Genomic DNA, 16,330 nt, shown 5'->3' on the forward strand with positions numbered 1-16,330 from the left:
TGATGCCAGGGAAGAAACTGAGCAAAGCCAAGAAAACTGGCATCTTTGGGAAAAATTCTTGGGATCAGAATAGACATAGTATAGAGGAGTCATCCCGGTCAAGGGTTGCCTATTGCGAGCGTAAGTGCTGCAGATCGAGCGAAGACTGGTCATCTTGTGACTGCCTGACCCCAGACCCCACCGACCCATGGGCCGATTACTGTAGGGCTGTGTGCTTTACTTCATCATCTGAAAGCAGTGAGGAGGAGGAAACCTTGGATGGCCTTGTGGTTACAAAGCATGAAGAACCAGACCCCAATGCGGAAACTGGCAAGCTGGTGAGTTGGAGGCGATTTAAGCAGTCTTGTTTTGTTTACTTGTGTTTTTTTAACCTGTTAGTATTAAAATATTTCCCTCTTTTGTGCAGGTACGGGGTGTTGAGAACATGCAACTCAGGGATGTCAATGTGTCCTGCATTTCCTGTGCGTGTACTGATGGGGACCAATAAAAGAAATTTGTTTTAAATATGTGTGTCCATACTTGTGTTAAACAGAACCATGGCAGGGGCCGAAGAAGTTTTAAAGAAAATATATTACAACCCTGGGAGAGTGGGGAGTTTTGGAGGTGTAAACCCACTATTTCAAGAGGCCAGACAGCAGAGTAGAGATCTGCGTAAAAGACATGTTGAGGCATGGCTTTCAGAGCAGGATGCTTACACTCTGCACAGGCCTGCAAGGATTCATTTTAAAAGAAACAAGACTGTTGTTTCAGGGGTGGATGCACAATGGCAGGCCGATTTAATGGACATGCAGCAATATTGTAAATACAACAATGGGTACAAGTACATTTTGACGGTTGTGGACATTCTATCTAGATATGCTTGGGCTGTACCTCTAAAAGATAAAACAGGGAGGGAAGTGGCCGGTGCTTTTAAAGCTATTTTCAAAGAAGGCCGAGAGCCTGGCAAGCTCCAGACAGATAGAGGGAGGGAATTTTTAAATAAACCTGTAGGGACCCTGTTAAAGGAGCAAGGTATTCACCACTTTGTCACCAACAACGATGTCAAAGCTGCTCTTGTGGAGAGACTGAACCGAACCTTGAAAACACGTATGTGGAGGTATTTTACTGCTCATAACACATTCAGGTATATTGATGTCCTGCCTCAACTCCTAAAGAGCTATAACCACAGCTTTCACAGAACCATACAATGCAGGCCGGTAGATGTCACAACCAGCAACGACCTGTCTGTTTGGAGAAGAGTCTATGGAAGCTGTAGCCATAAAAAAGCAAAGTCTCCAGTGTTAAGAAAAGGAGATCACGTCAGGATTTCAAAAATTAAAGGGTTTTTTGAGAAAGGTTATGAACAGAACTACACCACAGAATTGTTTATAGTGGACCGAGTCATCAGAAAAGCTGAACGCCCGGTCTATCTGGTAAAAGACTACATGGGTGAGCCAGTTATTGGGAGCTTCTATCATGAAGAATTACAGAAAGTTAAAGCAGGAGAGGGCAAATTGTACAGGATTGAAAAAATTCTAGCTACAAAAGGCCGTGGCAAAGTAAAACGACATTTAGTGAAGTGGGTGGGGTGGCCTGACAAGTTCAATAGCTGGGTACCTGCTTCAGACCTCTGCAATGGGTGACAGGGGTTTTTACATCACACTCCCTAGTAACGCCAGCAAGAAGGCCTTTCCACAGAACGCTAGCTCAGATTTCACCATCCAACTAGCCAGGCCACTGGATCTTCCCGGGGAGTGGGAGGTGGGGCTCTCAGAGATACAGTACCCGTGCACATGGGACACCATCACGACAGACACCCCATTTCAATATAGCAAGGGGTTAAAAAAATGGACCTTCTACTTACGAAAGGGATATTACTCCACCATAAACGATTTGCTGCACGATATGAATGAAATCACCAGCACCCAGAACGCTCTAGAGGGGACTACCCTGCTTTATGACTCTGTTACTAGATATATACAGATTATGAGTCCTAACAATGCATACACCTTTTCTGCCGGGGCAGAATTAGCACACATATTAGGACTCCTCCCTGACACACACCCAAAAGAGCTGTCTTACCCATCAAGCATAGCCAGTGGGGTCAAAACTCTGTTTGTTCATGATACAGCAGGCAAAGGTTTCCCTTTTCCTGCAGATATAACAGGGGGGTTCAACACTCTGTTTGTTTATACAGACATTGTAGAGTATCAGATCGTGGGAGACCACCATGTACCCCTTTTGCGAAGTATCACCGTGAAGGGCCTGAACGGTGAATGTGTTAACATTGTTTATGATAAGCCACACTACATCTCTGTCAGCAAGCACCATATTGATACAATCACGGTCCAGATAAAGATGGATCAGGACAAATGTGTGCCATTCCGTTTTGGCAAGGTTATTGTGAAGCTACACTTTCGCCCCAGAAGAGGCCTACAACTTTAAGGGGAAAGAAAAAATGCCAATTCTGAAAACGTATGGCGACCCCGCCCTTTACAAGAACTATTACAGGGCCCAAGCCGGAAGCGCTCTTCCAGGCTTCATGGGGGCCCCTGTCATGTATGGGGCTGGAATTGGGGGTATATTTAGGATCCTTTTCAGGAAAGCTGTACCTCTTTTGAGGCGGGGGCTGGAAATCATTAGGCCACACATCAAAACAGCAGCGCGAGGGATTGCCAAAGATGTAGTGGGCCATGCCTCCCAAGCAGTTCTGAACAGAATGGATCAAGCTTCTTCCTCACAAGGGGGGTCAGGACTGATGTATATCAAAAGAAAACGAAAAGCAGCACGTGTGCAGCTATTAGGACCTCCCCAACCTCTTAAAAGAAAAGGGGTGAACCTGAAAAAGCCTCAGAAGCAGCGAAGGCATCCCAAGGGGAAGAGGAAACGTGCTCCCGGTGACATCTTTTAAGTCATAATGGCTTTTATACATTGCAGCTCTGAAGAATGCATGAAATCGGAACTGGACCTTTTCCAAATCGCACCAACACAAACAAGTATCGAGAGAAGCGTATATGTCGAGGTTCCACCGCTTACAGCCCTGACAGACACAGCCCCTCTGGACTTTTTCATTGCGGGGTCTGGAGATTTTTACCTTGATTTGAATAACACGCTTTTATATGTGTGTTGTAAAATTGTCAAGGAGGATGGGACCAACTTGGCACAGGACTCTGCTATGGGGTTTGTGAACTACCCGCTAGCAGCCATGTTTAGCCAGGTGGATGTGACCCTGGGAGACCGTCTTGTCAGTCAGAGCAGTAGCACCTACCCCTACAGGGCTTTCATTGAAGCGATGATGAATTACAGTGAGGCCACTCTATCTACACAGTTTTCAGCAGGGTTATTTTATAAGGATGCCCCGGGCTTTCACGAGATAACAGCTTTAGATGGGCAGAATTTAGGATTTCTAGACAGAGCAGCGTTCACATCTGAAAGTCGGAAGGTGGACCTAATGGGGCATCTACACACAGATATTATGTTTCAAGAAAAACTGCTTTCAAACGGTGTAGATGTGAAAATTAAACTAACGCGCAACAAGGACACGTTCTGTCTGATGGCAGGTGGAGCTAACCCCCGCTACAAGCTGCAAATACTATCGGCATCCCTCTTTATCAAGAAATGTTCCCTGAACCCTTCTGTGCGGTTAGCACATGCGGAGGCGTTGCTCACAGCCAATGCAAAATACCCTGTGGACCGTGTGAGTATGAAAGTGTTCAGTATCCCCGCTGGAAGCCGTGTCTGCAATCAGGAAAATTTGTATTTAGGGCAGTTGCCAAAAACTGTCATCATTGGTTTTGTGGATAACGATGCATTTAGTGGTTCATATACCAAAAATCCCTTTAATTTCAAGCATTATGACATTAACTTTGCCTGCCTCTATATGGATAGTACTCCCATTCCTATGAAGCCTTACCAGCCAGATTTTGCAGCGCGTAACTATATCCGTGAGTATGTGGGGTTGCTACAGGTCACAGGCAAGCAGCGAGAAGACAGACCCCTGCTCATTAATAGGGAAGAATATGGGAAAGGCTACACACTGTTTGCTTTTGATCTAACGCCTGACCAAGAATGCGGGAGCCACTATGCCCTGATTAAGACAGGGAATCTGAGGGCCGAGATACGTTTTGCCAGACCGCTTCAACTGACCATTAACATGATTGTGTATGCGGTATTTGACAATCTCATCGAGATAAACCACAGACGGGATGTACTGTTTGACTATATGTAATATGGATAGCATACAATTAACACGCGTACTGTCTGCCAGCCCCTGCACCCGAAAGACGTTCTTTGGAGTTTTCCCTAGTGACTGGTTGCCTAGAAAGAGACTGCTACAAAGACCTGTGGGATTAGTAGTGAACACACACGACCATACCCTACCGGGAGAACATTGGTTAGCCATCTACCTGCCAGAGGACAACCAGGCAGAGTTTTTTTATTCTTATGGACACCCCCCAAATCACCCACGTTTTCCCAAAGTGATAATGAATTTTTAAAGAAAAAATGCCTCTAAGACAGTCTTTCAACCCCGACAGCTCCAAGCTCACGACTCTGTGACCTGTAGCTACCACTGTTTGTTCTTTCTACTGCAGAGGGGTAGGGGATTAACATTTAACCAGATTCAAGAATTGTATTCTGGGGATTTAGAAAGAAATGACCAGATGGTCGAACTGTATGTTAAGAAAAAGAAATGCATGCCTTGGCATGTCGCAAATTGTTTTCAAAGCACGCAAGGTTGTGGATCTTGTACTGATTTTCACAGAACAATAAAGTAAGCCTTGAGTCTTTAAAAAGTATACGTGTGTGTGCTTGTATCATTCTTACCCGCAAAGCAGCAACTACCACCCTGTAAAATATATTTCAGAGAAAAAATTTATTTGACACTTTTACATGTTTTAATATATATGTAGCAGGTTACAATTGGAGCCAGTGAGTTCTCACGGGTATTTTAGAAGTCCTGGGTGTAGGTGTTAAGGTTAGAGGGCTAGCTGCAGGGGTAGGATTCTTCATATGCTCCAAAAACTCCCTACTGGCCTGGTTTCCTGCCACAGAGGTAGGCACATTTAACTCTGCCAAACCATTCATGAACAGATCCCAGCCTTTAGGGAAGCGTTTGGAACGCAGGGTATGAACTTGAGTGAATGCCTTGATCAGATCCACCATGCTGGAACCGTCAACAGCCGTCCCCTTATAGACAAAACGCCCCCGCTCATCCCACGCTGTAACTGCAGCATTCTGCCTCAGCTTGTTTAACAAAATCTTTGCCGAGTTCCTAGAACGCACAGGGAGAGTGTCCAAGATTTCCTGAAAGAAGGGATCAGAGCTGTGTGTAGCTTCAACAGCTGGCATCTCAGGCTGTGGTAGAAACAGGTTTAGTCTTCCCTTTTCGGTATCACCCATTCTCACATGTGTTAAATATTTTTGAAGTAGGCCCTCATAAAGTTTAGCCTTTTCATATTCTGTTAAGTCAGACCTCTGAAGAACACCTTGCATTTCAGTGTCTAAAGCGTAGATTGTAGCAGCTCGGATGTTTTCCTCCTTAGGAGGGTTTCCTTTTAGCAGATCTAACTGATGTTTGGGGACCATGTACATCTTTTCCGCATACTCCATTATTGTTTGGTTAAAAGGCTTGTTATCAGAGGAATTGCAATACCTAACAGCGGCGCAAGAAACCCTCCAGACTGCTTGAGCAAAAGCTTCTTCTTTCTCAGAGATACGCGCTTGTTACTCAGTTTTTTAATTAATCCACGCTTTTTTCTTAGCACACGCAACTGGTGCGGAGACAATGGGATATTTCCTTTTAAGGTGTTTAGGGCAATCTCGGATATGGCTGATATTAAATCATCAGAAGCTGCACATAGTATGGCTTTCCTCTGCCGTGCTGAGGCATGAATAAGGAGTTTTAAGAGGGCTAGGTTTCTCTTCACACGGGTAGAGATGGCTCTCAGAGCAGTGGGGTAACAGGAATACCTGTGAAAGCATCAGTGTGACCCCCTTTTGTATCCCCCCTTTGATTTTTTCTTGATGTATACGACAGGCCATTCGGGAGGGAAAAGACCCGTTCTGACCCTATAATCCTAAGGAGTTCTAGGGTTTAAATCCACAACTAGATAACCATAAGGCTCCCGTGTGGCATCGTGGTAGGCCTCAGTGAAATATTTGACATCCCCGGGGAAAATCTGACGCGCCAAATTAATGATCTGTAATTTATCCCTTGGGTTTTTAAAGAGCACCATATACTTGGCATTAAGGCTTATGGTGCGGGCCGCTTTCCCTTTGTAGAAAACATTCTGTGTGATGAGAAAAACGCTCTGATTCCTGTGGTGAACAAACTCTGTGAAAGCGCGTTCAATTTGCTGGCTGTCAGATGAAGCACTCATCAGGTCATCCAGAACAAGAAAACAGATTTTATTTGGGGGTAACAAGCATCATCATCAATTTTCTCAGGCATACCTTCTACAAATTTTATCATAGGGTATTTACAGAGCATTTGTTTGTACAAAGGTTGCCAACAAGAGTAACACCATACGATTTTTTCAGGCATCACAGATAGCACACTGTGTGCATTGTCCAGCATTTTTTTTTAAGGAAAAACGTTTTTCCGCTATTGCTTGGTCCTGCAAGGATAGCGGAGAAGGGGTGTTGCCATCGAACATCCATTTTAATACCCGTAGGGTATAGTCTTAAAACCCTCAACGATGACGCGCTTATCAAACACAACTCTCTGCGTCTTCCTCAAAAGACGTGTTTCTATCTCCCATCTCCTCTTATTTCTAACGATGCCATTCTGCTCTACCACAATCTCACGTGGCGGGTTCTGGTCCGAATTGTAGGCAAAAACCAGATTTTTCAGACTGTCAAAATTAATTTTTTGACAATTAGAAAAGTTCAGAGTAATTCCCTTGACCTTAATACACGATCCCCCCCCTGACAACTTGTAGCCGTAAGATTTAGGACCTGTGCTCACAAACTCTGTTATGTACTGGTCTGCCGGTAGTTCGTTTGTCAGCTCCCCTAAAAAGTTTCCAAGGGGTGGGTTGTACTCCCCCTCACGAGACACATAGATCACAGAATCTGTGTCATGGTACAGGCACCGTTCCCCCAGCTTCTCCATGATAGAGTACAAATGCAGGCGTGCATAGGCGGTTGTAAAGCACGCCAGAAAAACATTTGTGTGACCTGGTGGAACTATACGTTCTTTTGCATCTTTCCAAGACACACAACATGTATCATCATCAAGGAATTCACACATAGAGACCTCATAGCTATCTGAAAAGAGGTATTGGAAAAGCTCATTAGGGCTTTTTACTATGGATGTCCTAGGAAGGTTTGACCTCTGAGCAAATTTCCCCCACAAGGAATTTAAGAAAAGCTTGGCTATCTGGCGTTTAGCAGGATTTGATTCAATCATCTCGGGGCGTAAACACACACCTTCTTTCTTATAATACTCAGCAATGTATTTCTCCCTATCCTCCCTGCTGACATACTCTGCTGGGTAGCCCGAAGCCTCTTGCTTCTGCCTGAGAAATGTTTTGACGTACTCTGAAAAGAGGCTGCCAGAACTCCTTTCAAAATGCCAAACCTCATAGATCTGTGCCACCCTGTAACCTTTAGCCACAGCAACATTCAATTCTACAGTGCACCATGTACCCACTAAAGCCCTTTCCTCATCATTGTGCCTGCATTGCTCCAGCTGCTGTGGGTCTGCACAGAGACTGCACAGCGGAAACATGAGCTTCCCGTTCACTTTGACAGGGAGGACAGGGAAAAAGAGACGGCGTGGTGGGTATACCTTTACCTTGGCAATTCCAAAATATTCAGAGAGTGGTCTAAAATAGTCATAAATTACTTTAGGGTGTCCTATGGGAAACTGGCGATTTCGCATGATAAAAGGATAGAGAGAGGTAAAATCTGAGTAGTGAATCTGTTCTCCCTCCTTCGCCTCATAATACAGACCCACACAGCCTGTCCTGCCCCCAAACAACGCATCTCTAGGTTCCAGAGGTTCTGGAAATCCCTGCTGCTTCAGAAAATCTACCACCTTCTGATCCCCCTTGACTATGTCACGCCACTCATGCTCCCATATACAACGGACTTCAAACCCCATGCGTTTTAAGACATCTGCTTTCCTCTCACTAGCATTGTAGAGAAAACCATAGGTTTCCGACAACATGGGGTGCTGTTTGTGTGCTGAATTACAGGTTACACACCCGTGATAAAAGCAGCCATTAAATTCAAAAGCACATTTCTTTCCCCTATTCACAGAATAACCATCTAAATAATATGCCTTAACACCCCCCGACGCCTCTTGAAGCTCCTGAGGAATATCAACCTTAAACTCACCCCCTTTCAAAGCGTGTTGAATATGTATGTTTTCCCTGTGGGCTATGTATTCCAACCATTGAATGGACATAGTTGAGAATCTTTTGCACTGATGATGGTAGTTATCTGGGACCGGTATGGCGATCTCTTCATCTTTCAGATACTTGTAGCGGTACATTCTTAAGCACATACTAGCAAGCGTAGGGTATTGGAAGGGGTCGATACCCACCAGCACCCTGGCATTTTTCCTCCCCATAGGTTTATCAACGACATCCCATGTCATCTCAACCAATTCATGTCTATATTTTGTACAGGCCTGCATCAGGATGTCTACATCTTTCTGACAATAATAGGCCAATTCCTTCTGCATATCAAACGTTTTTGATTTGTTTTCCTCATACCACTTCATGAATTCTTCCCTATCTGCAGGCTTCATAGCATCCACACTGTAGTCCTGGGGGTCTGGCATATTCCCAACATAACTCTCATTTTCTTTTTTATTAAAGAAATGTGGGAAATAGCCCTTGCAGCCCTGAAAACCCATAGCTTTGGGGAGTTTTGCTAGAGCCATGGGTAGGTGGCACAGGGAATCTATAAATTTTATGTCATTTTTTGTAACTGTTATACACAGCAGTTTTCCCCCCTGTGTAAGCAGCTCTACATCGAGGCCTTCATTGATTAGCTCTCTCAGTATCAAAATGCCATCGTAGCTCCGCGAGTTGTGAGCCAGAAAAGTGCACCCCATAAACTTATTATCTGATGTAAAACGTAATACAAACTCATTCAGACATTTATCTCCCTTAAATTCCCAATAATCCCCTTGGGGCCCCCACTTCTCCCAATCTTTCTGTTTCTCTTGATATGCTTTAACAGGCTCCACAGTCTCCCCTTCAAAGGCCTTGGCATAAATATAGTTTGGGACGTGGATCCCATCCTCCTGCCTGCATTCGCAGTCATAAAACACATATTTTACTGATATCTCGGGGTACTGTAGACGTGGAATGTAACACGCATGTTCTACCCCGGGGGAAAGGTACTCATAACATACATGGCACTGCTTTCCCCTACAGATGCGTTCAGCTTCATGACCCGCCTCGACATAGCAGAAGCACTTTTCACATAGATCACGCGGGATGCATTCTACCCGCCCCATGGCGGCGAGCTTCATATGCTTTCCTAGACACTCATGTGATCTACACTGCATCTTGCATTTGGGGCATCTGATTACACGCCCCACGTGTTTTACACAGCTAGCCTCTAAACAGCGGTGACACCTCATCAAACAGTCGTGTGTGTGTCTGTAGGGCGTGTAGCAGACATAACAAAAATTTCTGGTCCCAAAAAACCCTTTGATGTTCTTAACCCCATAATAATGATCCTTATGAAGTAACAGAAAACAGGTTTTGAGGTACTTCTGTTCAGGAGTTTTTAAAATACTCCATCCAGAAGTTCCCCATTGCACAACAACAATATTGACCTTCATATGTGTCTCTACGGTTTCCACGTCTGCAAAAGACACTTGTTTTTGCTCACTCCACCCAAGATCCTGGTACAACTTTTTTGCTCCCTTTTTTATCTGTGTAGCGGTGGCTCTCAAATCTAGAACAGCCATGAGACTCGCTGCAAAACAGAGGGCTGTGTTAGGCATGGGGACATCTATCAGATGCAGCCTCTTTTTCTGTATAATGCTGCTATAGGGTATTGATTTTATATGCCTGCGACCGGCTCCTCGTGGGGGTGTGATGACAATCACAGCCAGTGTTAATACACCATCAGCTAAAATTTATGCATAACTTTGAAGCAGGTTAGATATAGCGCTTAGGAATGCCTCAGCGTTCAGATGGCCTGCCTGTCTCCTTGCTGAGTAAAGGGGGTTTGAAATCCCTGGCGCTCGCAATCTGAGCTGTACAAAGTCCCCTGGTTCTATATGATTGCTTATATTATCCAAAACCCTTTGAATAGCAGAATGCATCCCAGATAGCGCATCACAAAAGGAGTGTACTCTGTCCAAATTCACAAACTTGAATTCGTAATACATTTCAGTTCCATTAAAGCGTGCATAGCTCCTATTATAACGCTGTATAAACTGAAGATCCACAGGTGGGGTTTCTTCAGAAATGCCTGCTGTTTCTTCAGAAGAGAACTGTTGGGAACCAGCTGCAGGTCCAACATCGAACGCCAAGCCTCCTCGAGAAGCTCCGCTGTGGGTAGCCCGCTCTTTGGGGGTGGCATTCGGGCCAACATCAGAAGCCTCACCTAGAGAGGACCCATTCTGGGTTTCACACTGTTCAGTAAAAGCATTCTGAGGACCGGGGCCACTAGGTGACTCCTCAGATGGTTCAAATTCGTCTGAAGAATCAGAAGCATTCCTATACCCTCCTGGCTGGTGGCTAGATGCGGACCCTACCCCCACCTGTATGCAGACAGGGTATGGTTGATCTTTTTTATTTCTGTCTACGAAATCACACACAGGGTTTGCACGTGTCTTTAGACATTGTAGCTGTTGTGAAGTATCACTAATCACGGCCATTTCTTTACGTATGATGCGTTTTGCTTGTTCAAGGTGTTGCTCAGCTTCGGCCTTGCGTTCAGAAGCCACAGCCCTAGTCCTTATCAATGTCTCTATGTGTTCTGTAACACGTGCCATGCTGGCCAAGAACTCGTTATCTTGGAAGTTCAACTCTTGGACATCACGGACCCCCGGTTCATGTTCTGAAACAGATAGATCAGAGGGGGGCAGGGGGTCACCATGTATGTCTGGAGTAAATCACCCACAGCTAGTAGGTTTGAACGTACGTGTGTGTGTGTGTGTGTGTGTGTATGTGTGTTGTGCCATGGGGGGGGGGGGTAGACTTACCAGGCTTCTGAAAGGGTCTCTGGGTGTCTTGTGGTTTTGCCCGCTCCTAGGGCTTCCGGGTCAGCTGTCGTCGGGTAGTAGAGGGAACATCTTCAGGAATCCACGCAGACGGGGGGGGGGGTCCTCCCCAACATGACACATAGGTGTGTGCATGATGTGTGAGCGTGTTTGTGTCATGCGGTGCAGAAATGTCTTACCCGCATGGTACAAACATGTGTGTTACTGAAGTATGTTGCTGTTTGTGTCATGCGGTGTGGAAATGTCTTACCAGGTTCCAGGATAGCCTTTCTGGGTTTTTTGTAGGCTGGCTGCACCTCCACGTTGGAGTCCCTGGGCGCCATGTGTCCAGGTTGATGCTGTTCATGGGATACTACATCTGCAGACAAGGGAATCATACAGTTTTATCAATAAAAGTTATCCTCTCTAATAAAACGCTTGGTGTCCATCCGTGGACGGACACCAAGTGTGTGTCTGTGCCTCCCTGCCCTGTTCTGCGCCTGCGCGAAGCGCAGGCGCAGAACAGGGCAAGGGAGACACGCTCGCCGGTACCCGGCAGCCATCTTGGGTGGCCAGAAGCGGCCGCCCCGAAGAATCCGGGTAAGCGGCGGCGGGGGACACTGGCCGAGGAGGCGGCAGAGCCATGGCAGAGGCCTGGCCGCCGCCGCTTACCCGGCTTCTTCGGGGCGGCTGCTTCTGGCCGCCCAAGATGGCTGCCGGACGAGGCGGCGGAGAAAACGATGCGGCGGTGGGCCCGGGCAGTGGTGGGCCCGCCCGGAGCCGCAGGCGGCGGTGGGTGGTGGGCCCGGCCGGAGCCGTGGGCGGCGGTGGGTGGCGGGCCCGGCCGGAGCCGCGGGCGGCGGTGGGTGGCGGGCCCGGCCGGAGCCGCGGGCGGCGGTGGGTGGCGGGAGGGGGAATGGCGGCGGTGGTCTGGAGCGCACAGCTCCACTAGCGCCCGTTATCCAACAGGCTAAAAAACACTAGTACATAAATAAAATAGTTAAAACATTTCATTCTTTCTTTCTCCTACCCTTACTCTTTGCTTTTCTCTTCAATCTGCTTAGACGTGTGGCGGCTGGTTCAGGTTCTTCTGTAGGGGGAAAAAAGGGGGCATGTTAGATAGAATTAGTCTGAGGTTTCCACACGGCGTATACATTTGCAGGGATGCTTTTAAAATAAAAGCTATTTTACCCTCTAGAGCACTCTCAGTCAGATTCCGCAACCCGTCCTGGGTATTTGTCAGATCCACTGTGAACAACATAGGCATGTATTAACCATAATTATTAATAATTCTATTTGTATCCCCCCCCCCGGCCTTCCAAAATAAATAAATAATAAAAAATGGCTCAGGGCTGTCTACACAGAGAAATAATACACAATTTGATGAATTTTAGAATGAGATATTACAGAGAGATTTGGGGGGGGGGCGAGAACCCTGTTCTTACCTATGTTATCATCACTTCTCTGCCCTATGCCATCTACAATAAAGAGAGAGAGAGAGAGAGTTGGTCTTACTCAGAAAACCCTTCAAAACAGTACTCATCTAGAATTTATTTTAAATTTTTAAAATGTAATTTACCAGATACTGTGTTTCTAACAGCCTGTGATGTGAGAACCTCATCCTTTGGGATGAGATATGGGTCCGAACCCTTTGAGAGCGAAAAAGTGGCTCTCCCAGACCGAGGGGCTTGAACAACAGTTTCTGTAGAACATCAAATATAAATCAGTCATGTATATATCTTCATAACATTTTAAAACAATCTAAAAAAGGGGGGTTGAGGAGAGTAGAATATAGCCATACCCTTATCTTGAGGGATATCGATATTGCTCATCTCATCATCCTTTATGCTCATCTTCTTTGTTGGTGTTTTTTTTCTTTCTTTGTTTTTGGTGAGTGCTGTTGAATATATACAAAAATACCCAACCAGGGGCATGTTCAGACATATCCTCCCCAATCAGAACCTAAACGGTCACCAAAATGGAATATCGGCATGTTTACTCTCTTGCTGTGGGCTGTATCCGGCAGGCCTGTGGAAAACCAGAAGCGGTGGGGATAGGCCCCTTGCTGCTTAAAATGGAGGCCGAGCTAAGCCCCCACATGGACTCTCTTCACCCTAACAGTTTGCTAGATATTGAGAACTATTTCACATCCGTGATGGCTGCAGAATTTGCAGATGGGAAAATCAATAAGGGCAGATTTTTAACTATTTTTCTGTTCGGTGGTTTGCTTACAAAAAGTCTTACGAAACGTCTATGTCCTGCGGTGAGCCAGCAAATCATGGACAAGATGGCCCTTTTTATTACAGATTACGTTGTGAGGAGTGGCTGGCATGAACACGTGTGCTGGGTGAGTTTATTTAATTTAAACCATTTACAGGATTGTGAGTTGTGCATGCATGACCCTGTTTTATTTATTTGTTGCAGGAGAGCTGTTTTGCAGAGAACAGAAACTGCCCTTGGAATACTAGATTTCTACAGATGTTGAGGCGTACATCAAAAATGCTGTATATAATACTGCCTGTGTAAATATAGGTTTTAAGAATAAAAATTTAAAAATAACAAGGGTCAGGGTTCTCATTTTTTTTTAAAAAAAAAGACCCTGTGGGTAAGATTCAAATCATTCCTGACCCTAAAACATGCTCTCCATATATAAAATAAGCATTTACTAAGGATTCAGGCAGATTCAAAATCAGGCCGCATGGCTTAGAGAAAAAATGAGAGAAAAGGGGGTAAATTACTAAAGTTACATGCACTTTTAAACCATACAAGGCCCTAAAAACAGGCTCTCCATATATAAAATAAGCATTTACTAAGGATTCAGGCAGATTCAAAATCAGGCCGCATGGCTTAGAGAAAAAATGAGAGAAAAAGGGGTAAACTGCTAAAGATTCATGCATTTAAAACCAATCCTGGCCCCTTAAAAATGCTCTCCAGATATAAAATAATAGCATACTAAAATATCAAAAGATTCCAAAGATATCAAACAGATTCAAAACCAGGCCCAGCAGCATATTTTAGAAAAAGCAAGTTATAAAATGGTGGGTAGCCATACCTCAGACTTCTTTCTCTGCAGAGTCCTGCTTCTGGGGAGTGCTTCTGGGTGAAAGAGAAAGACTTCCTGCTTCAAACTAGTTTTATCAACGTGAGTTCTATGCCCACATGGTCTTGCAAGACCTTTCTGATTGGATGTCCACCTGCATGCTGGTTAGGGGAGTGGTAAAAGATTCATGATGGCTGATGGGATTACCCCCCCAACCTACTACAGAACCCTCAGGGCTGGTGAAGTTCCTTGTAAAATATATCTGTAATAGGGTATCCCCAGCAAAAATAAAGCAGTCATTTGTTTAGAGCCAGGTTCATTTTATTTATTTATGAACTGATACATAATAATATAGTATTTTAATAGACATACAAAAACAGTCAGTATTCTAGGAAGAATGTATTAACAAAAAACAAAGCAAAAACACATACCACTAGAGGGCAGCCGTGTACAACAGTTCCGTTAGACTTTTGCGAGGGAATTTATTCAGGTATCTCTGGAACAAGAAACTGTCTGTATCCCCTTTTTTCGAGGACACAGTTCACAAAAGAGAGCAATCTGGAATCGTTCTGTTGTGGGATAGCTTCTAACACAGCCTGCGGGTCATCAGAACCCTTAACCCTGCTGATGAGGTTTAGAGTCTGATTCACGGTATCACTAGATAGCAATAACATTTTCAAGCTGTAAGCAATTATAATAATTATGTGGAGCACTGCTTTCACACACATCCTTGATGACAATGTTCTAATAAATCTGGAAACATTTCTATCGGTCCAAGTAACACATTCATGTGAGTCTTGCCCCCCTGCTTGAACCATACACCCGTAGCATGAATCATACATGTAATTCTTCAGGCAGTATTTTAAAATTCCATATACCCCCGCTCTGACAAGGCCTTTCATAGCAGAACGTCTTTTCCTTGCTGGTATGTAATCTGAATAATCCACTTGTAGTCCTAGGAAATTCTGCATAGTATCATGGCTGGGTTGATGCGTTCTCACAGCGGGAGGATTCTGTAGGATGGGGAAGGTATGCTGTTATTACTATTTCTTTCTATCTTTCTTTTAAAAGAGATATTCCCACCCCTAAATTCTCCATACGCACCCTGATATGCATGTTCCCGGGCTCTGTATAGTTCCATATTGCTAGAGGCAGTGTGTCAAGGCCGCGGTCCTCACCCTCCTGGGAAAACATTAAAGAACAAAGTTTTTATGTTGCAGCCCTGGGAACTCTCACATACTCCCCAAGTCTGTAACACCAACAGTGTTTATTTACCTGAGCTCCAAAAGATTCTGCCGCTGCATCTTCCAAGATTCCCTGCCAGATTTCATAAAGTTCTTGGTCTTCTTCTTCAGGACGCTTAGCTGGTGGGAATTTCTCATCATCAGAACTTGTACTAATATACCGCTTTCTCGGGCTAGGGTTTACAATTGTTTCTTGTACAATATCCTCCAAGGATCTCTCTGGGGAACCCATGATCGCTCAAACCGTGGGTATGCAAAAACAAAGTGGCTCAGAGAGAAACGGGGTATTCCTACTGAATCAGAATGGCCAGGCGTGTTCGTAGAGAGCTCACTTGACCCCGATACGGTCAATAAAGTTGCACAAAATGGCCGCCCGACCATTATCACGCCTGCGCACTCGGACCTTTCCGGAGCCTGAAACCTATTCCTATTGGTCCAGGCTGACTAGGCGTGTTCGTAGAGGGGTCACATGTCCACCTTCGGACATGTCTGGACATATTCTGGGGTAGGGGTGGTAGGGTGGGTGCCAGACTTCCGGGGTGAGGGCATTCCCCTACTTCTGGCCCTTCCCGACCAGGTGGGGTCTCCTCTGGGCCTTTTCGACCAATAAAGTTGCACAAAATGGCCGCCCAACCATTATCACACCCACTCACTTGGGCCTTTTCGGAGCCTGAAACCTGTTCCTATTGGTCCAGGGTGGCTAGGCGTGTTCGTAGAGGGGTCACTTGTCCACCTTCGGACATGTCTGGACATATTCTGGGGAAGGGGTGGTAGGGTGGGGGCCAGACTTCCGGGGTGAGGGTGTACCCCTACTTCTGACCCTTTCTGACCACGTGGGGTCTCCTCTGGGCCTTTTTGACCAATAAAGTTGCACAAAATGGCCGCCCAACC

At 45.4% G+C, this 16,330-nt stretch overlaps 1 protein-coding gene across 5 annotated transcripts; it reads right to left on the reverse strand.

Annotated features, from left to right (window-relative positions):
* Window positions 1-6,366: 6,366 nt before the first annotated feature.
* LOC128349050 (uncharacterized) lies at window positions 6,367-14,270 on the reverse strand. 5 transcript variants are annotated; one of them, XM_053304929.1, is made up of 8 exons: window positions 14,208-14,270; window positions 12,957-13,052; window positions 12,735-12,857; window positions 12,601-12,633; window positions 12,347-12,403; window positions 12,192-12,245; window positions 11,427-11,534; window positions 6,367-11,013 (listed from the first exon to the last, which is right to left on the reverse strand). In XM_053304929.1, the coding sequence occupies exon 8, from the start codon at window positions 9,947-9,949 to the stop codon at window positions 6,641-6,643; it is 3,309 nt and encodes a 1,102-aa protein (XP_053160904.1). In that variant the 5' UTR covers window positions 9,950-11,013; window positions 11,427-11,534; window positions 12,192-12,245; window positions 12,347-12,403; window positions 12,601-12,633; window positions 12,735-12,857; window positions 12,957-13,052; window positions 14,208-14,270; the 3' UTR covers window positions 6,367-6,640. The 5 variants fall into 3 exon arrangements, with proteins under 5 accessions (XP_053160904.1, XP_053160906.1, XP_053160902.1 ...); XM_053304927.1 differs by having other exon boundaries at window positions 12,186-12,245; XM_053304928.1 differs by having other exon boundaries at window positions 12,186-12,245; window positions 12,601-12,857.
* Window positions 14,271-16,330: the final 2,060 nt, after the last annotated feature.

The sequence above is a fragment of the Hemicordylus capensis genome, chromosome 3 (assembly GCF_027244095.1).
Source record: "Hemicordylus capensis ecotype Gifberg chromosome 3, rHemCap1.1.pri, whole genome shotgun sequence".
In the NCBI taxonomy this organism is placed as follows: domain Eukaryota; kingdom Metazoa; phylum Chordata; class Lepidosauria; order Squamata; family Cordylidae; genus Hemicordylus; species Hemicordylus capensis.